Here is a 17085-nt window from a genome sequence, read left to right on the forward strand (position 1 = left end):
ATATATATATATTCTTTACAACAGAAAAGGCTGATTTTTTTTAAATTTTTTTGTAGTTATGAACTTGATGGGATTTTAGGTTATGCAATAATTAGCCTCTTTATTTTTCAGTTTCATGTTACCATAGTTTAAAACTGCTGCTCATGCAAACAGTAAGTTTGCTGGATATACCAAGTGAGAATAAAGTACTGACCTTTACTCTTAAAGAGTTACATTATAAGGCTGCAAGAGGACAGTCAAACGTAGACATATTTTGCCATCATGAACACATGAAACGGGTAATAGCAGGGCAAACCTTATTTTGCTACCTATTTTAGGTCTTGATGTCAGCTTGTTAGCTGACAGCTTTGCACTGGGTTGTGAAGGGTGCTGCGGTGGGGGTTAGAAGAGTATGTACATATGTGTGTTTGTGTTCACATGTCTGTTCAATTACATGCAACGCAACTGGTACAGGTGTTGCAGCAGTCAGTGTGATGCTGTCCATCGAGCATCTGACTTATCAAGTCAGCTTGTTTCTCATCTCAACCATCCAACCAGGCATTCAATTCACACACTCTCACCTGTGTTTTTTCTAGGAGCGAGGGAAAGGTAGTTTAACACAGATTGCAGAGATGGGGCGATAGGACAAGGACAGGAAATGTGGATGTTGTGTGATAAAGCAGCAGGAATATATGGGAGAGAGGCAGGCTAGCAGATAGGAAAATAGATCGGTGGCAGGGAGGGATGTGATGAAGTGATGGAGAGTGTGAGGAGGAGGAGGATGTAGAAGGAGGGTGTTTTAGCAAGTCCAAGGGGGAGGGATGAGAACGGGAGGGAGAGGTGAAGGAAATGGTTAGAAATAGCTGATGCACTCTGAGGCTTACAGAAAATCAATAGCAGTCAAGAGCAGAAGCCACAACCCCCACCCTGCTCTCTCTGGCTGTTCTCTCACCCTCCACTGCTCTCTTCCTTCAGTCCTTTTTCCTTAGGTTTTTTCCTTCACTCCATGTCTTTTCCTGTCACACTTTCCTCCTTGGTGCTCTCACACTTTCATGTACATTTTCGTCCATGTATTTTTTTTAACCCGCCTTTTGCCCTCTTCCTGTCACCAACACTTGATATTTCCACTGACTTTTTTCATACTTTTTTGTTTTGGAAAACCAACAAAAGCAACAGTGGTCATTTTTTAAATAATAAAGTATTATTTTGGATTATTTATATTCTGAGTTGTTGTGCTTTAATGTTTTTTGTTTAATGTCTTTAATGTTTTTAATGTTTTGATTATTTGTTAGAATAATTTAATCTGTTTACCTGTCTTTTTCAATTTTTTTATTCCAACTCCTAGATTAATTTGCGTACCAAGTGTGTAGAATTTACCACCGTCCAATAGATTTGTGTCTTCATTACATTTCTATTGTTTACACTTTCCTATTCTGCTGTTTGTCTTCAAACATTTTTAGGTTTACTGTTTTTTCAAGGGACAATTCTCACTTATGATTATCTTACCTACACTAAGACTGTGCAAACATCAGTATTTATACACGTTAACACTGATCTTGTCTAAGCAGGGTAAATAGGGTTCATCGAAACCCAGTGTTTAATCTGTGGCATGTGATGAAGACAGTGCTGCAGTTGTTCACAGCTTATTTATTGGAAAGTCTAACAAATAACATGTAGAATAATATAAAACCAGAGGCACATTAGTCCATTACCCCCACATATTCTAATTCATACTGCAGTCTTGGTATTCACCTCTGCTTGAGGCCCGAACTGCAGAACTGAACTGTGTGGGGTCTGTTAGTCCAACAGAGCTTTATGTCATTGAAGCATGCTGCTGTAGCTTCTGTGTTGTCCTCTATAGAGTGAGTCGAACTGAATGACTCGACTCTGACTCATTTTACAAGATTCTGACATTGTGTGAGTGAGACCATATTCAAGGAGGAAGCTGTTTTTTTTGCCTATTGTGATAAGTGAATGAGCGGTGTACAGAGGAGAGCTGTGCAGCCGGTGAGTGGTCTGAATGCTTCACCCACATTCTGTCCCAAACCATGTCAGTGGAAATAGCCTTTTAGTTGGTTTTCACTATAATAATTTAACATTTACTTACCTCAACCTTTTCAGTTTGTTTATATTACTTTCTCTGGGGATTAGACTGAGAGAGGAAAGGCCTTTTTAAGGACCGAGGAATTCATTTGTGAATAACCCTCTCTGCGTCTGCCTCCTCTCTTTTCTCTACATCTTTACTTTGTTGTCAGTCATAGCTTTTCTTCAAAGACGGAGGCTAGAAGCAGTAAAAATCCCACAAACAAACAGCCGATAGGTAAAACTGCTCCAGTAAAAAGGCTGCCTTGCATCCATTCCCCTTCTAGGTTACCTTTCGTCATTTCTATTGTAAAGATAGTGTTGTTTGGAGTACCCTTGGGAGTGCTTACCCTTGGAGTGTATACCGATACCACCATCTGTGATGAGGACGTCCCCAACCAAAAACTTTCCTACGACAAAAGAAAAATAAAAAGCTAGGGGCGGGGAGAAAAGGGAAAGACAATAAAAAAACATGAAAGGATTGTGGAAAAACAAGAGCGTAAAAGTCTTAGTTGTGATGCAAGCAGCAGTATCATCAGAAGAGCTCCTCTAATCCAGGATTACTGGGTTTGTTTTGTTTGTGTGTGCATTAACATCTACTCAGAAAGACAATACCATATGTGTTTCAGTCATTTTCATACTGTATATGCGGTCAGCAGCCTTTCTCACAAACATGTTGTCATTGTTTTTTTCCTGTTGTGTACTACATCCAGACAGCATTAGGAAAAATAACAAAAGGATTAAATAAACTGTATAGAGATAAACAAGGGTCTATATAAGAGCTGGGTAAATTGTTCAGTTTCTACAAAGGTTGGACCAACAAGTTTTATTGTAACGTATCATTATAATAAAAACTGTGGCTATTTCTCAGTAATGTTCACATCTCTGCAAAGGTTCTTAACTGTGAAAATTTGTAAGTTCACTCAATTTTAAAAATGAAAACAATGAAAAAAACAAGTATTGCTTGCGGTATATTTATATATATATTTTTTTGTTTGTTTGTTGGTGCAGGGGCCTCTGGTGGAGCATATCACTGCCATCCTGACCATGCATATGGAGAGGAGAGTGATAAGGTCAGTCACATTTTCTAAAATTATTATTATTTTATTTAAATGGAAGGATACAATAATTTATGTACCAGCTTTTGTGTTGTGTACTTTGAACCTTTTTTATTAGGGCTGTCCCTATTCAGCCTTTTCACTTCGGATACACTACCGAAATTGCATCCTTGAATATTGTCTGATACCAGTATTGACCCGATATCAAATTAGAATGAATCGTACATACTTTTATTACTTTTTGTAGTGTGAAATCTTAAAGTCTTGATCAAATCAAATGGTAAACAATAGTCAACAGTAGATATGAGGAAAAACTGGTCCCATTTATTAAATTCTAACTGGTTACATAATATTTTAACTTCAACATAAGAATATACAGTAGTACAATTAAATACAATAAAGAAGTAATGAAATAGAAAACACAAAAAATACCACAATAAATCCAATAAAAACAAAATATACTTTTAAAGTGTAAAATAACTATTCAAGGTTACTTAAGTTATTTATGCTGGATCTAGAACCTGCTGGATAGAAATCCTGAGTGGACTATTGGAATGGACTGTTAGTCCTTTTACGAAAGATTTTAGAGACAGACTGATATAATCCGATATTCATTTTTTGGCTAATATTGGACTGATATCCAATATTCATATTGGATTGGGACAACCCTATTTTTAAGCCTTTTCTTTCACTTTGAGTAAAGTTTGCCTTTGAAAACAAAAAAAGGTATGGGGACAGTTTTTGCAAATATAATCTGACCTTCAAGACCATTTACACAGGGTTAGGTAGTTTCTTCTATCAAACAAATAATAGCAACCAATATTTCAAATGAAGAGTCCAAAAACTTGTGAAATTGTCTAAAGTTTCAAATGCCTCCATAGTTTTGTTTATGGTTAGAGACTAGGTTGCTTTTTGCACTGTTTATTATAGTTGTGTGTAGGGCTGCCACAAACGATTATTGTAATAATCGATTAATTACCGATTATTTATTCGATTAGTCGACTAATCGGATCATACGTTAATCGAATATAAAAGATAGAGCTTATCACGTCAGAATGCAGCTGTTATTATATAACCATCGTTAGATTTTAGCTATATGCTAACTAAAAATAATTGCTGTGGAAGGCAAGTTATTGCATTGAACAGGTTTCTCTTTCATTTTCTTAAAATGATCCCACACTTTTGAGCTCCGTTGCTGGGTATCCATGATACCAGAGCCTGTCTGTATAATGTCTTGTGACGTCCACGGCCTATCCCAGTTACCACTACTGTGCATGTGTGTCACGGACAGAAAGGCAGATGTGGCAGTGGAAGGTGTCAAAGCAGTTTGGAGAGAAAAACAAAGTAAAGAATGAAAAAAGAAAAGAAAATGATTAATCAATTATTAAATTAGTCATCGATTATTTTAATAATCGATTAGTTGTCGACTAATCGTGGAAGCCCTAGCGTGGGGCTGCGCACATTTCCACGTTTATTTCAGTTTTGATACATCCGGAGTTTTGCATGGAAAATGGCGTACGCAAAGTTTTTGTGCGTACGCACCGTTGATACACGAGGCCAAGATGACAATGCTGCGCTGTAATCAAAGCTAAATGTGGTCCAACAATATATTAGAGTGTGACCTTTTTGGTAGCTCCTGTTTTTGGCCAGGCAGTCAGTATTACACTGAATACAGATGTTCTCAGTCATCTTCACTGTTTCAGGAGCTGTGAGTGGAACTTCATCATCATCCTCCTTTGTTTTTGTCACATTTTGCAAAAGAAGCACTCGCAGTGTATTTAAGGCTCAGAAAATAACAGAAAAAATACTTTGACTGGAATTTTTATACACCTGGAGGTTACATAAGCATCGCCCTCCACCACCCAGTACCACGCATTTGAGCCCTTCCTCCTGAATACAGGTCAAAGCTTTTTAAGTAAAGAGGAGTACACACCAGTGGTTCCCAACCGTGGTCCTGGAGGCCCCCTGTCCTGCATGTTTTAGATGTTTCCTGCTCTTAGCAGGTCTTCACATTCTTCAGAAATAATCACTAAAACATGGTGGATAGTGGGCCTCAGGGACCAGGGCTGGGAACCACTGGTGTACATAGTAAAAGTACACAGTTACATGGTCCAGTGTTCTTATGTTGGCTGTGGGTCCAGTACCTGGTCCAGTGTTCTTATGTTGGCTATTGGTCCAGTACCTGGTCAAGTATTCTTATATGTTGGCTGTGAGTCCAGTACCTGGTCCAGTGTTCTTATATGTTGGCTATTGGTCCAGTACCTGGTTCAGTGTTCTTATATGTTGGCTCTGGGTCCAGTACCTGGTCNTACCACTACTGTGCATGTGTGTCACGGACAGAAAGGCAGATGTGGCAGTGGAAGGTGTCAAAGCAGTTTGGAGAGAAAAACAAAGTAAAGAACAAAAAAAAGAAAAGAAAACGATTAATCGATTATTAAATTAGTCATCGATTATTTTAATAATCGATGAGTCGTCGATTAATCGATTAATCGTGGCAGCCCTGGTTGTGTGTAAAGTAACCTATTATACAAGCATCTACAACACAATGCAGCCAGTTCACTCAGAAGTATATTCAGGTTATCCAATACAAAAAGCTATAATAGAGCAAGGATAAAAGTTTTATCATTGAAAGACAAACAATACTTTATTTTTGAATAGGTTAGTTTAGAGTTTCACACTTGAAAAAACAATTATTTGTTCACCGATTTAATTAACACATTTTAATTAAAGCAAAAGAAAAGACTGCACATATGCGACTCTGTAAATATTTTAATCATCACATGTTGAGGTTTGTGGAAAAAGTAAGCAGATAAAATGAAAAACAGTCAAGAAGAAGAGGGGAGGCAGGATGCCGAGGTGTTACTGAAAGCTTGAAGGGAGATGGAGAAGGGAGGGAGGCGAGGCCAAAAATGGGGAGGGGGCATTGCTAATGATTTCAACCTCCAGCTGTGGAACTTGGTTGGAGTGAGTGAAGCAAAAGGAGGGGTAGGAAGGGAGGAACAGTGGCAGAGGAGCCAAAATGAGCTTTGAAATCATGTTGATGGAAAGAAACTAAAAGCGGGAGGGAGAAGCCCTTGTATGTTGAGGGAAGCATTTTTGTAAATATTATTAAAACTCACACATTAAATGACCATATTTGCTCAGTGTTCACACTCAAGAAAAAAATCTAGTGCGTGAAAAGGAAAACATGATATTGTAAAGGTGTATACTTTTATACTGTGCTTTGTGCTTTGTCTTTAGTTTGGTTTTAAGCAATGAAAAAAAAGCCTCAACAGCTGTTGGCTGGAGTTTTTGTGTTTGAGAGTAAATGAGTGCATAAACCAAATGTGGATGTTGTGAAATGTGGAAGGGTGTGTCAGGATATCTGTCCAGCCTGGTGTGTGCACACACTGAATGCAAGGACACGAATGTGGCTAGCATTTACAGAACAGTTTCTGGGAGTGTTTGGGATTTTGCATTTCTCCCATGGTTAGTCTTCCCCACCCCCCATTTTTTTAGCCTTGATGAAATGTTTTTGGACAAGTCTTGTATAGGCATGGGCAGATTACCAGTTTCAAGATATACCACAATGTCAAAACTACTACATTATTCTGTCGTAATGTTCCTACAGTTTAAATGTCTTCAAATAAGACACTAGAGACAAAGCAAGTTTTTTTTTTGTTTGTTTGTTTCCCACCCCCCACCCCCCTTTCATTACATAAATCGTAGAACAGCGCTCCTCCTCTCCTACCCGTTTCTCTGAGCTGTCATTCAGTCATGGACCGTGGCCAAGGGGGGGATTTCCAAAAAACTTTTATGCTGCTTAAAGAAGATGTTCATTAGTTTAGTTGTACATTTTATCCAGCAGGTAATCCAGTCAGTAATGGCTTGTCTACCAGAGAAGCAACACATACTTTTCCTTTAAAGCTGATGTCAAACAAATGTTTGCAACAAGCTAAGCTACAAGAGTTGGTGTTAGCTGAAAAAATATACACTTAAGACAAATCATTACTAATATTTTCAGGCTCAGTATTACTTACAAAGAGCAAAACCGCAGGGGAAAAAAGTAATATTTTGTACAATTACTAATAAATAAACACTGAACAAAGTTACATGTAAACAAAACAGCCTGCTGACTCCAGTGTTTTAGCTGTCGCTGTTTAAATTATATTTTAAATGTAGTCTCAACACATGGGAATAAATAAAAAAAGTTTCAGGCTTGATCACTTGTTTACTTTGCACTAAAATTATATAAATACTGTATGAATAATCATATTTGGTAATACAATGTACATATCAAATAATGATTTTAAACAGTGTTATAAATGCAGCAAAAGTAAGTAAATGCACTTTTGCATTTAAGTAAAAGCAAATAAATCATGTTTTACAATGTTTGGTTTATACCGTTAAACTGTTTTAGTTTTTTCTCAATGTTATAACCTCAGAATCTCATATTGGCCCATGCTTAGGCCCGTGTCTTTGTATTCTATAAACACTCAGTGGAACATAAAGCATAGTGCTTGAGAATTCACACACTCCTTTGTCTGACGATGGCCCCCCCTCCCACTAACATGGACAGACAGGCCCATCAAACTTTCATACTAATGAACAATAGTCTGTGAGTATGAAGACTGGCTGTACGTGTTTGTCCTCCTCCTGCTGCTCTTGTCCCTTCACATTTCAAGCCAGGGTCTCGGACAGGTAAGATGGACCACAAAAAGGGAGAGGGAAGAAGACGCGGGGGGGTGGGGGGGGGTGCTTAGAGATGGGTTTAGCTTATCTGATGGAAGGAGGAAGGGGGATGGGAAGAGATTGTTGAAGAGGGTGGGGAGAGTGTGTGGTGGTGGAAGAGTCTGGCTTAGATATGAAAATGGGCACAGTATATGTCCCAAGGGTTTTGGGGTTGGTGCGGGGCTGGTGAAGAGGTTGTGGGGTGTTGGGTCGAATGAGAAGGGTCTATTGTCAGAAGAACAGAAAGAGATGCTGTCCCACACGGTTATGGAGAAACACTGGATGCTGTGTCTTCTACATAGATAATAATGAAATCTTCTGGTAGCTGCTCTAAGATTTAACTTTTATTTTGAAGGATTTTTTTCCCAAAAAGTACAAAAAAAGTTGAAATTAGTACATTACACCTCCTTTATATTTGTTGTCTTATATGTTCACTTTGTTTGCTTCTTTATTCCAGTTCCTTCCTGTCGTATAGTTCACACTACTTACTTATTGTTAGAATCCAATAAAGAGCTCAAGCTCTTGTCACATCAGTTCAGTGACAGAGCCGTTGTTTAAAGGGTTTGTTTCTGTAGTATAAATATTTTTTTCATTCTGTTTTTTTTTCTTTAGGAGCACATTTTCTCTGCAGCGCTTTAGGAGATATTCTTCATGAGCTGTAGAAACAGTGGCAGCTGCTCATGTGTGAATTTGCACATGTCTGCAGGCGTCTCCATAACCGCGTGTGTTTCTGCAGTCTGCTCTCCAGCTGTTTCCTGTTAGCTATCACACCGCTCTCAAGGCTGCTGAGCTGTGGATATGTGTGCGTTTGAATTTTGGGCTTTAAAAAAGTCACAGACGCTGAGTCATTTTTTTTTATCACGCTTTAAAGTGACTGTCCCACAAAGAAGGCTGGTGGAAGCGGGGGCCAATTAGGCAAAAGAGGGGAAAGTTAAGACGCAGGAATCGGGAAATGCGTACATGTGTGGCGTCTGTGTACACGAAGCACAGCGCAGCTCCTCGTAATGTGGAATGACTAATAACTGACACATGGGCATGTCTGTGTGTGTTCTTGCCTCACCGAGTGCCAAGCATGAGAGTCACTGCTTGACTGTAAGTGAGGTGATTCACAGATGAGTCAAAACGATTGAAACATGAGTATATGATAACTCATCAATCAGATCAAACCGGAAGACTGTATAGGTAGCTATGTCACCGTTATTGCTGACTTTTTCTACGAGTCCATGAGAAAATACTTGTCAAGCCTTCCACTCGAGGGTGTGTACTTGAAATTTGCACATGTGCTTGTGCGTGCTTGCCTTCTGTTTGTATTTCCTCACTCCAAGAGGAAGTGACTTTGAACCCTTGGGGCCTCTGAGTGCTGGTGGTGTAACAAGCTCCCTCTCACAGATATACACTCATATAAGGACAGGCACACCGGTACAGGTACAGGCAGATATGGTTTATGTGGAACACAATAGTGTAGGCTGGGCTAACTCTAAAGTATAGGGAAATTGATTTATTGGGCATGAGTGCTATGGGTCAGTTAACCCAACCTCTCTCCTTTTTCCCTCTTCTTCTACTCTCCTCTGTCCCTTTTTTGTTTCCCCTCCCTTTGCAGAGCGAGGAAAGCCCCAGTCCAAAGCGCCAGAGGCTGTCCAGTCAGCCCGTCTTAGAACAGTTGACCTCATCTGCACCCCCACCATCCACCCCGTCTCCCCCCATCCGGCCTTGGGAGTCGGGGCCCCCGAGTCGCCGACAGCCTCACCCTCACCCGCTGTATCACCAGGAGAGGTGCCTGACTCCTGCACGGCTCAGACGAAGGTAAATAACTTTTTATTTAACCCTCACCACCACCGTTTTACAGATACTCAGCTTGAGTTTGGTGCGTTAGAAGCTGACGCCGTCATCAGCACACTCTGAGCGCTAACTTGTTGCGCAAGATGGGAGTTTAAAACTTTGCTACATGTGGTAAAATCTCACATTATCTGATGGCTTATCGTCATTTAACGACCAGCTATATTTCTGTCCCATTTTATCGTGAGATAATTTTAGCTTAAAGCTCTAGCATGAAAGGGGGCGGGCAATATGAACTCCTTTAAAGAATGCTAGGCCTTTAATTTGTGAAGAGTTTTCTCAGAGTTCTGGATATGAAAGTGTCTCTTCCCTCTTCCAGCCCGCCAGCGAGGCGTCAGCGTGGCCGTCTCTCCAGACCTCTCCGTCACCTGCCTCCACATCACCACGCTTCTGCTCAAGGCCCTACAGCTCGCCTGTCACCATCCGAGCTTCAGGATGAAAACTACCACCACAGCTCTCACCCCTCCACACAACAGACGTACACGTCGCACGCTCCGAGCAACTATGCTCAGCCCCCTGCGGTCGGTGGTGGGGGTTCGGACGAGCCCCGAGCCTTTCACCCCCCGACTTTGTCGCCTCAAGTACTGCACCCGGCTGCTCACCACCACCCACATCATCATCATCATCATCACTCCCACCAGCAGCAGCACCATGCAACGCAACAGCAAGGGGCGATGGTGATGGACCTTCACGAGCGGGTTAGTTAGAGAACATTAAAGTGTCTGTGACATGCCTATCCTTCAAATACAAAAAGTCTAAGAAAATGTCTTTATACTTAAGAAAATTGGCATAGTACACAAGATTTTACCCATTTTGTCACATAAATGGCATATTTTTTCTTTTGAATTTGGCTCAGCCGAAGTGAAACAGGAAGTGACATCAAAGGAGGATGCACTAATAAAATAAACTCTCTGGTCTTTGTTTATTAAAACAAAATTATTTAAACTTTCACGCTTCTTTGTCTCTCTTTGATAGCGACTAAAAATAATGTAAAGTAACATCAGATTCTTCTCTACAGTCTGTGTTGTTAGCTTTTGTTACAACGCACTGTGTACATGCAGACATTCCCCTTTGACATCACTTCCTGTTTCTTCACACGCAAATATCTCAACAACCGTTGATCTCAGCGGTGTGAAATTTTTTTTGCAACATGTTATTGATGTTCTCTTTTCAAAAATGCATTCATGTTTATTACAAAAATCTGATGTCACAGGCCCTTTAAAGCTTTTGAAGGTGCGACATGTGCGAGGCCTTTGATTAACTGTGGCATTGCTTCTCCTCAGCTGCAGCAGAGCAGTGTTCCAGTCTCCTACACGGTGACCCCAGTCCCTCCACACGGCCTCGCAGCGCCTTTGTGTGGCGGTCAGCATCTTCCCCCTTCCTGCTCCTCACAGCCACAAGTCCCCGCCTGCAGCGTGGTCTTCAGCACTGGACAACACTACCATCCGGTGAGACACGTTCCCCACTCAGCATTTTGTGGAAACATGGTTGTTTGTGCAGTTTTTTTTTATTTTTTATTTTATTTTTTTTTATTCTCGTGGCTCAGCTAAAGAAGGGTTTGTACAGGAAGTGGTTTCAAATATGCGACAGCATTCTGTAGCCTAAAGAACTTTGTTTACTGAGTCGTTGCCACCACCTTGTGGTCGCATGAGGAGTTACAAAGAGAAAATGTAATTTTTATTATGCTTATTTTTATTTTTTTCTTCTTTTATTTCAGATGTTGCAGGCGTGTTCCATGCATCATTTGCCGGTTCCCTACACCTTTCCATCTCTACTGTCTAGTGACCCTCAGTTCCTGATAACTCCTTCACCTCATCTGTCTCACCACCCGCCCCACCTCCCAACACACGCACAGTTCCTGCCTTTCCAGACGCAACCGGCACGATCGGTATGTGAACACTTTGTGCTCTTGAAGTTTGTTTTCTATGTTTTAACTCGCGTCATTTTGAGCTTATGACAAAAGCAAAGCAAAGTGAGCCTCAAGTGGTTATAAATATCGAAAATGTTGCTTTATATTCAAAAGAAAAGTATAGATTCCTTCTCTCGAAAACAAAGTAGAGCTGCTGAAATAAGGACCTTTAATTTGTATTTTGTCGAGCTGCTTTTTTAGTTTAATGCCTATCATTGTTCTGATTTCTTTATCTCAGCCCTTACAAAGGATTGAAAATGAGGTTGATATTGTGGGGGAGCAGCTTCCTGTTGCTGGAAGCTTCAGCTACGCCCATCATCACCATCACCACCATCACCAGCCTCCCACCACGCTGCCGCCCTCTACTCCGCTCCAGTTCCTGTCACACCATGACCCCCTGTCACAAGAGCTCTTTACAGTGGTGGGTGCATTCAATAAACTGAATATATCTGTTGTTGGTTGTGACAATTTGTATGTTATGATCAGATGTATATTATTTTGTCTTACAGCCATATCCCCACTTCATGCCTCGTCGCTTCACGAGCCGACGTTACCGCTCCCAACAGGCTGTGCCCCCCTCTCCCTATCACCCCAGCTTCCTGCCTTACTTCTTGTAAGTGTTTCTACAACTACGCAGGTGACTGTGCGACACATTTAACAGGGGAATAAAGTGATCATACTTATTGTTTTTTTAAATTTTTTATTCTAGGTCTATGCTTCCTGTGCCCCCAAATGTGGCTCCTGCTATCAGTCTGGAACTGGATGTGGATGATGGCGAGGTAGAGAACTACGAGGTAGGACAAACTCCTGCCTGAGTTTTCTTTCATTATTTTAAGATGATGTAGGTTCTTTCAATGGGAGAAATCCAAAATCATCTTTAACCTTTAGGCCCTGTTGAACCTCGCTGAGCGTTTGGGAGAGGCCAAGCCCCGCGGTCTCACCAAGGCCGATATCGAACAGCTTCCGTCGTACAGGTTCAACCCCAACAACCATCAGTCAGAGCAAACACTGTGGGTAGCTCTGTTAATTGTTAAGCGTCTGCGTTTTTTGGGTCGATTTGGTTTCTAACGTGAAGAGAGTTTGTTCCAGGTGTGTGGTGTGTATGTGCGACTTTGAGTCTCGCCAGCTTCTTCGGGTGTTGCCCTGTAATCACGAGTTCCATGCTAAATGTGTAGACAAGTGGCTGAAGGTGAGTGAGGACACACTTTTTATTTGGACAAAACAAATAAGGCAAATCAGATTTACAGCCATTCCCAGGTTGCTTTGATTCCAGCAGACAGAGACGAATGTGTCTTTTTGTATTTGTCTGTAGAGCTTGCTTGTAAATAATTATGTTGGACATAAAGTTTCAATCGGTCTAATCTTCTTGTCTTGTTCTAGGCTAACCGGACCTGCCCTATCTGTCGAGCCGATGCCTCTGAGGTCCAGCGGGACTCTGAGTGACCTCAGATTAACACAGTCCCTGACTCCCTTTTGGATGCACCAATCAATCTGTAAACTCACATAATCTGTCATGTGATGGGGACCACTCCTAATGAATCTTTAATTATTCATCCCATTGTCACCGAACTGGAACTCTCACCAGGAAACAGCATTTAGGTGCGTCAAGACTTTCTACTCACTCCTGCTCAGTGTGTTACTGGACTTTTTAGGCCCTGTGTATTTTATTTTTTAATTTTTTTACTCCTATCCTGCCACCTAGTGATGGTTACTATGAATGGCCTTTGAAACAACTCCATCCATTTCGATGTTTTTCTTTTTTTAATGTTATTGTGAACCTTTTCTAATTTACATGACCTGTAAAAAAGATCWAAACTTTTAACAGAAAGTGTAATTCCAAAGATCATGATGGAAACTTTACGATTATTCTAATCAAGCTTTTAAACCTTGTCGTTGGGAGGTTTTTTATTTTTATTTTCTATTTGACTGATTATTAATTTATAATTTCTTATAATTCTTGAACTCGTCAGAGTCAAAGCGGTCTGTAGAAGGTGAAACAAAGATACTGTTCATTGTGTGGAATGATACACTTTTATTCTCTTTATAGAAAAGTGTGTTTCAGTGAGTTTGTGAGATCATTTGGTTTTGGCTGCTGTTTGTAGAAAAGTGTGTTAAATGTGCTTTTTTAACTCGCCTCTCCTCCTACAGACTGGTTTGGACCCACGAGCTCAGAGTAACTTGTGACATTTTTAGCCCAGTTTTAACTCAAAGATGAAGCCCAAGGTCTTTCTTTTCCTTTAAAAAAACATTAAACATCAATCTTTAAATGAAGTTTTGAATTGTGACCATATGGATTTATCATTACCCACAGCTGACATAAAATTGTGTTGTTGTTTTTTTCTTTGACTAAGTTATTTAAAATGTGATTGTGTCTTATTTTTTTTTGCTTGCCCTCTGTGTATGTTCTGTAGATATCAATCTCCTCTTTTCTCCATCACTTACAGGGAACAACCTTTAGAGACTTGGACGGTCTTAACTAGCTCTAGTATGTTTCACTGGCGGATTTGACACTTCAGCACTTTAAATGATAGATTTTAAGACCCAGGCTGACTCTTTTCATTCTGAGCAAACCACAGTTTTCAGTCTCAAATTTCTACAGGAACACAGTGGATCATCACCATTTCTTTTATATTCTTATTGCTCACCAGATTGCCCCCTAATGGTTTTGGTCTCTGTAAAGTAGTTTTCACATAAAACCCCTGGAGATGTTTGAGACAGTTTGGTTGCAGTTTTTGACAAGAGTTTGCACATCACCTTACCTGCTGACCTTCCAGAACATCCAGGCAGGCTGGATTTAAAATGAGCAAATCCTGCAGACAGTTGTGCTCACTAGGTATTTTGTTTGATCATAATAAAACTAAATGATTGCAGAATGTGTGCTACAAAAGTGTCAGTATCATGTCGGCATGTCCCAATTCACAACCTAATATGAGATATTTAGAAACTTCTGGAACAACTGTAAAAAATAAAATAAACTAAAATAGGCACTTAAAGTGGCTTGGACCTGAGGTGCCTTTTATACGCCTGTGTCAGCTCCAGGTTCAACACTGATCTCACCGTAATCACCACTTTAGAGCATCTACACCAGTATATTTGTCCAAAGCTGACTTTTGTTTTCCAGCAAGTGCAACCAAACAAATGCATCAGTGTAAAAAAAAAAAAAAAACCCTATAAAAATGTGTCCATGTACAAAATCATGTATCAGCCATGGGAATCAATAGAAGATGTAATTTTTAGAGGTCATTTTTTGTGATTGTATGCATCCATTTTGTGTTATAGGATTGTTTTCTCTCTTTTTTTGCCTTTTATTTTGTTTTTTTCTTGGTACACTAGTTATTACCTCAGTCCCATTATTTATGTCTTCTGAGAGAATGGCGAAACCGGTCTGATTAGTGCTCTGGTTTTGCTGATGTTTTTATGCAGATTGCTGGGTTGTTTGTACATTTTCCTTCACTTTATGAAACTGTATTATTATGATGGTGTCATAGTAGTTTCATTATGTATTATATCTGTAACCAAAATCGTTTGAAGGCTTGTTACGATGAGAATGGAAATTTTTAACAAACATTTGTACATTTTGTATGAGAGTTACTTATGGTAATACTTTATTAAGTAGTGCAATGATTTTTTTAATCCCTTACCCCACCTTTTGGATTTCAAAAGCTGGTTCGATAATAAATATATAACGTTCTCTTTTAACTCTTGTGCTGTCGTGTCATTCTGGTTTTAGCTTTGCACTGGAAATGTTACATGTAAAAGATTGAACTGTCAGATTTGTGTAATTTCACAGCAGCTCTCTTGGTGGCAGTGTAGTTCTGTTTCCCACAAATATATATTTATAGTCCCACTTTTACTTTTGAGTCTACAAAACCACAGTCGTATAAATTTACTGCATGTACAATAAAACAATCTATTCCTATATAATCAAAATGTGAAAGATGATCAATTACTTGAAGATAATTACAGGAAGCAAACAATTTCAACTAACATCAGGAAGGAGCACGAGAACTCCTTCAACAAGAGTTGAAAGAGGAAATACAGAAGTTGGAGAGTCCAAACATCAGTAGTCCTGGTGGTCATTGGAGCGTTTGGTGTTGAGACCCCAAACTGGACTCAAACAGATCCCAGGAACAACCTCAGAGACCTCTGTTCAGATGAGTGCAGGCCCAAAACAACAGAACCCTGGAGGACCTGGGTTTGAAGTGAAATGGAACGACCCGAGTGGAAGAGTAGGGCACAGGGTGGTTCCACTTCACTTCCTGCTTCATGCTTGTTCTCTTAGGATCAGTGTCAGTCCTGTTGGTCATTTCCTCAATATGCCGGTGGTACAAGCTGTGCAGGGGCTTATCTTTCCATGATGGTTTCTTTTTTCCTTTTCCACACAGATATTCACTTACCTCTTCATCATTGGAAGCTTTCTTCCTGATGTACTCCAGGATCTTTGATCCTATAGTGGCACTATAGACCCCTGTTTCCCTCCTCTCTTAGAGTACAGTCAAAGGATGCTTGGCATGCGGTGAAACCCTCCATGCACTGTGAAAAGCTTTCATATCCTAATGTCAGTGGCTTCAGTTTCCTCCTTTGTCCAGACTTATACCATCTGATGTTGGTAAGGTGTGCATGTTGATGGCTTGAAGATTGCACTCAAGTAAAAGAACAAAGGAAACCAATCTGAATACAAAGGTTGTTGTGGTTTTTGCACCTGAACATCTTAGGGATCAACTTTGCAGCCTTTCACCTCCTCTGGATGGCATTAATCTGGCCTCCAGTTCTAATGTAAAGAACTTGGTGTTATTTTTGATCAGGACATGTCTTTTAACCCCAACATTAAAAATGGACTGCCTTCTTCCACCTGTGTAATATCACTAAAATTAGAAATATTTTGTCCAAAAATGATGCAGAAAAACTGATACATCCATTCATCACATCCAGACTGGATTACTGTATTTTTTTATTATCTGGGCATCCAAAATCCTCTTTAAGAAGTCTTCAGTTAATCCAAAATGCTGCTGCTAGAGTTTTAATGAGAGTTGGAAGCAGAGATCATATTTCTCCAGTTTTAGCTTCTCTCCACTGGCTCCCTGTCAAATTCAGAATAGAATTTAAAATATTACTCCTAACATTTAAAGCTCTTAACAACCAAGCTCCATCATATATTAAACATCTTATTGTTCCATACTTTCCTAACAGAGCACTTCACTCTCAGACTGCAGGTTTACTTGTGGTTCCTTGAGTTTCTAAAAGTAGAATGGGAGGCAGAGCTTTCAGTTATCAAGCTCCTCTCTTGTGGAACAAACTTCCAGTTTCTGTCCGTGAGGCTGACACTCTGTCTACTTTTAAGATTAGACTGAAGACTTTCCTTTTTGATAAATCCTGTAGTTAGACTTAGGTTTCCTGCATTATTCTTCATTTCTGCTGCTGTAGACTTAGACTGCTGGAGCACAAACTGAGCACATTTCCTCACTCTGCTGTGGTCTTTAGTCTCTCTCCTCTACATGTTCAATTGCTTTT

General features: G+C 40.0%; 1 protein-coding gene across 3 annotated transcripts in view; it reads left to right on the forward strand.

The window, feature by feature from the left end:
* The window catches only part of rnf38 (ring finger protein 38), a 23029-nt gene extending 7756 nt beyond the window's left edge, over window positions 1-15273 (forward strand). The window contains exons 2-12 of one of the 3 annotated variants that reach the window (XM_014030726.1): window positions 3073-3134; window positions 9430-9632; window positions 9985-10363; window positions 10949-11113; window positions 11383-11553; window positions 11813-11995; window positions 12084-12187; window positions 12284-12368; window positions 12463-12584; window positions 12664-12763; window positions 12955-15273. In XM_014030726.1, the coding sequence (XP_013886180.1) occupies window positions 3073-3134; window positions 9430-9632; window positions 9985-10363; window positions 10949-11113; window positions 11383-11553; window positions 11813-11995; window positions 12084-12187; window positions 12284-12368; window positions 12463-12584; window positions 12664-12763; window positions 12955-13017 (1637 nt within the window). In that variant the 3' untranslated portion in view covers window positions 13018-15273. Of the gene's footprint in view, window positions 1-3072; window positions 3135-9429; window positions 9633-9984; window positions 10364-10948; window positions 11114-11382; window positions 11554-11812; window positions 11996-12083; window positions 12188-12283; window positions 12369-12462; window positions 12585-12663 lie in introns of all 3 variants that reach the window. The other 2 variants (XM_014030728.1, XM_014030727.1) reach the window with 2 other exon arrangements.
* The last annotated feature ends 1812 nt before the right edge of the window (window positions 15274-17085 follow it).

The sequence above is a fragment of the Austrofundulus limnaeus genome, unplaced genomic scaffold, assembly GCF_001266775.1.
Source record: "Austrofundulus limnaeus strain Quisiro unplaced genomic scaffold, Austrofundulus_limnaeus-1.0 Scaffold1108, whole genome shotgun sequence".
NCBI classification, from domain to species: domain Eukaryota; kingdom Metazoa; phylum Chordata; class Actinopteri; order Cyprinodontiformes; family Rivulidae; genus Austrofundulus; species Austrofundulus limnaeus.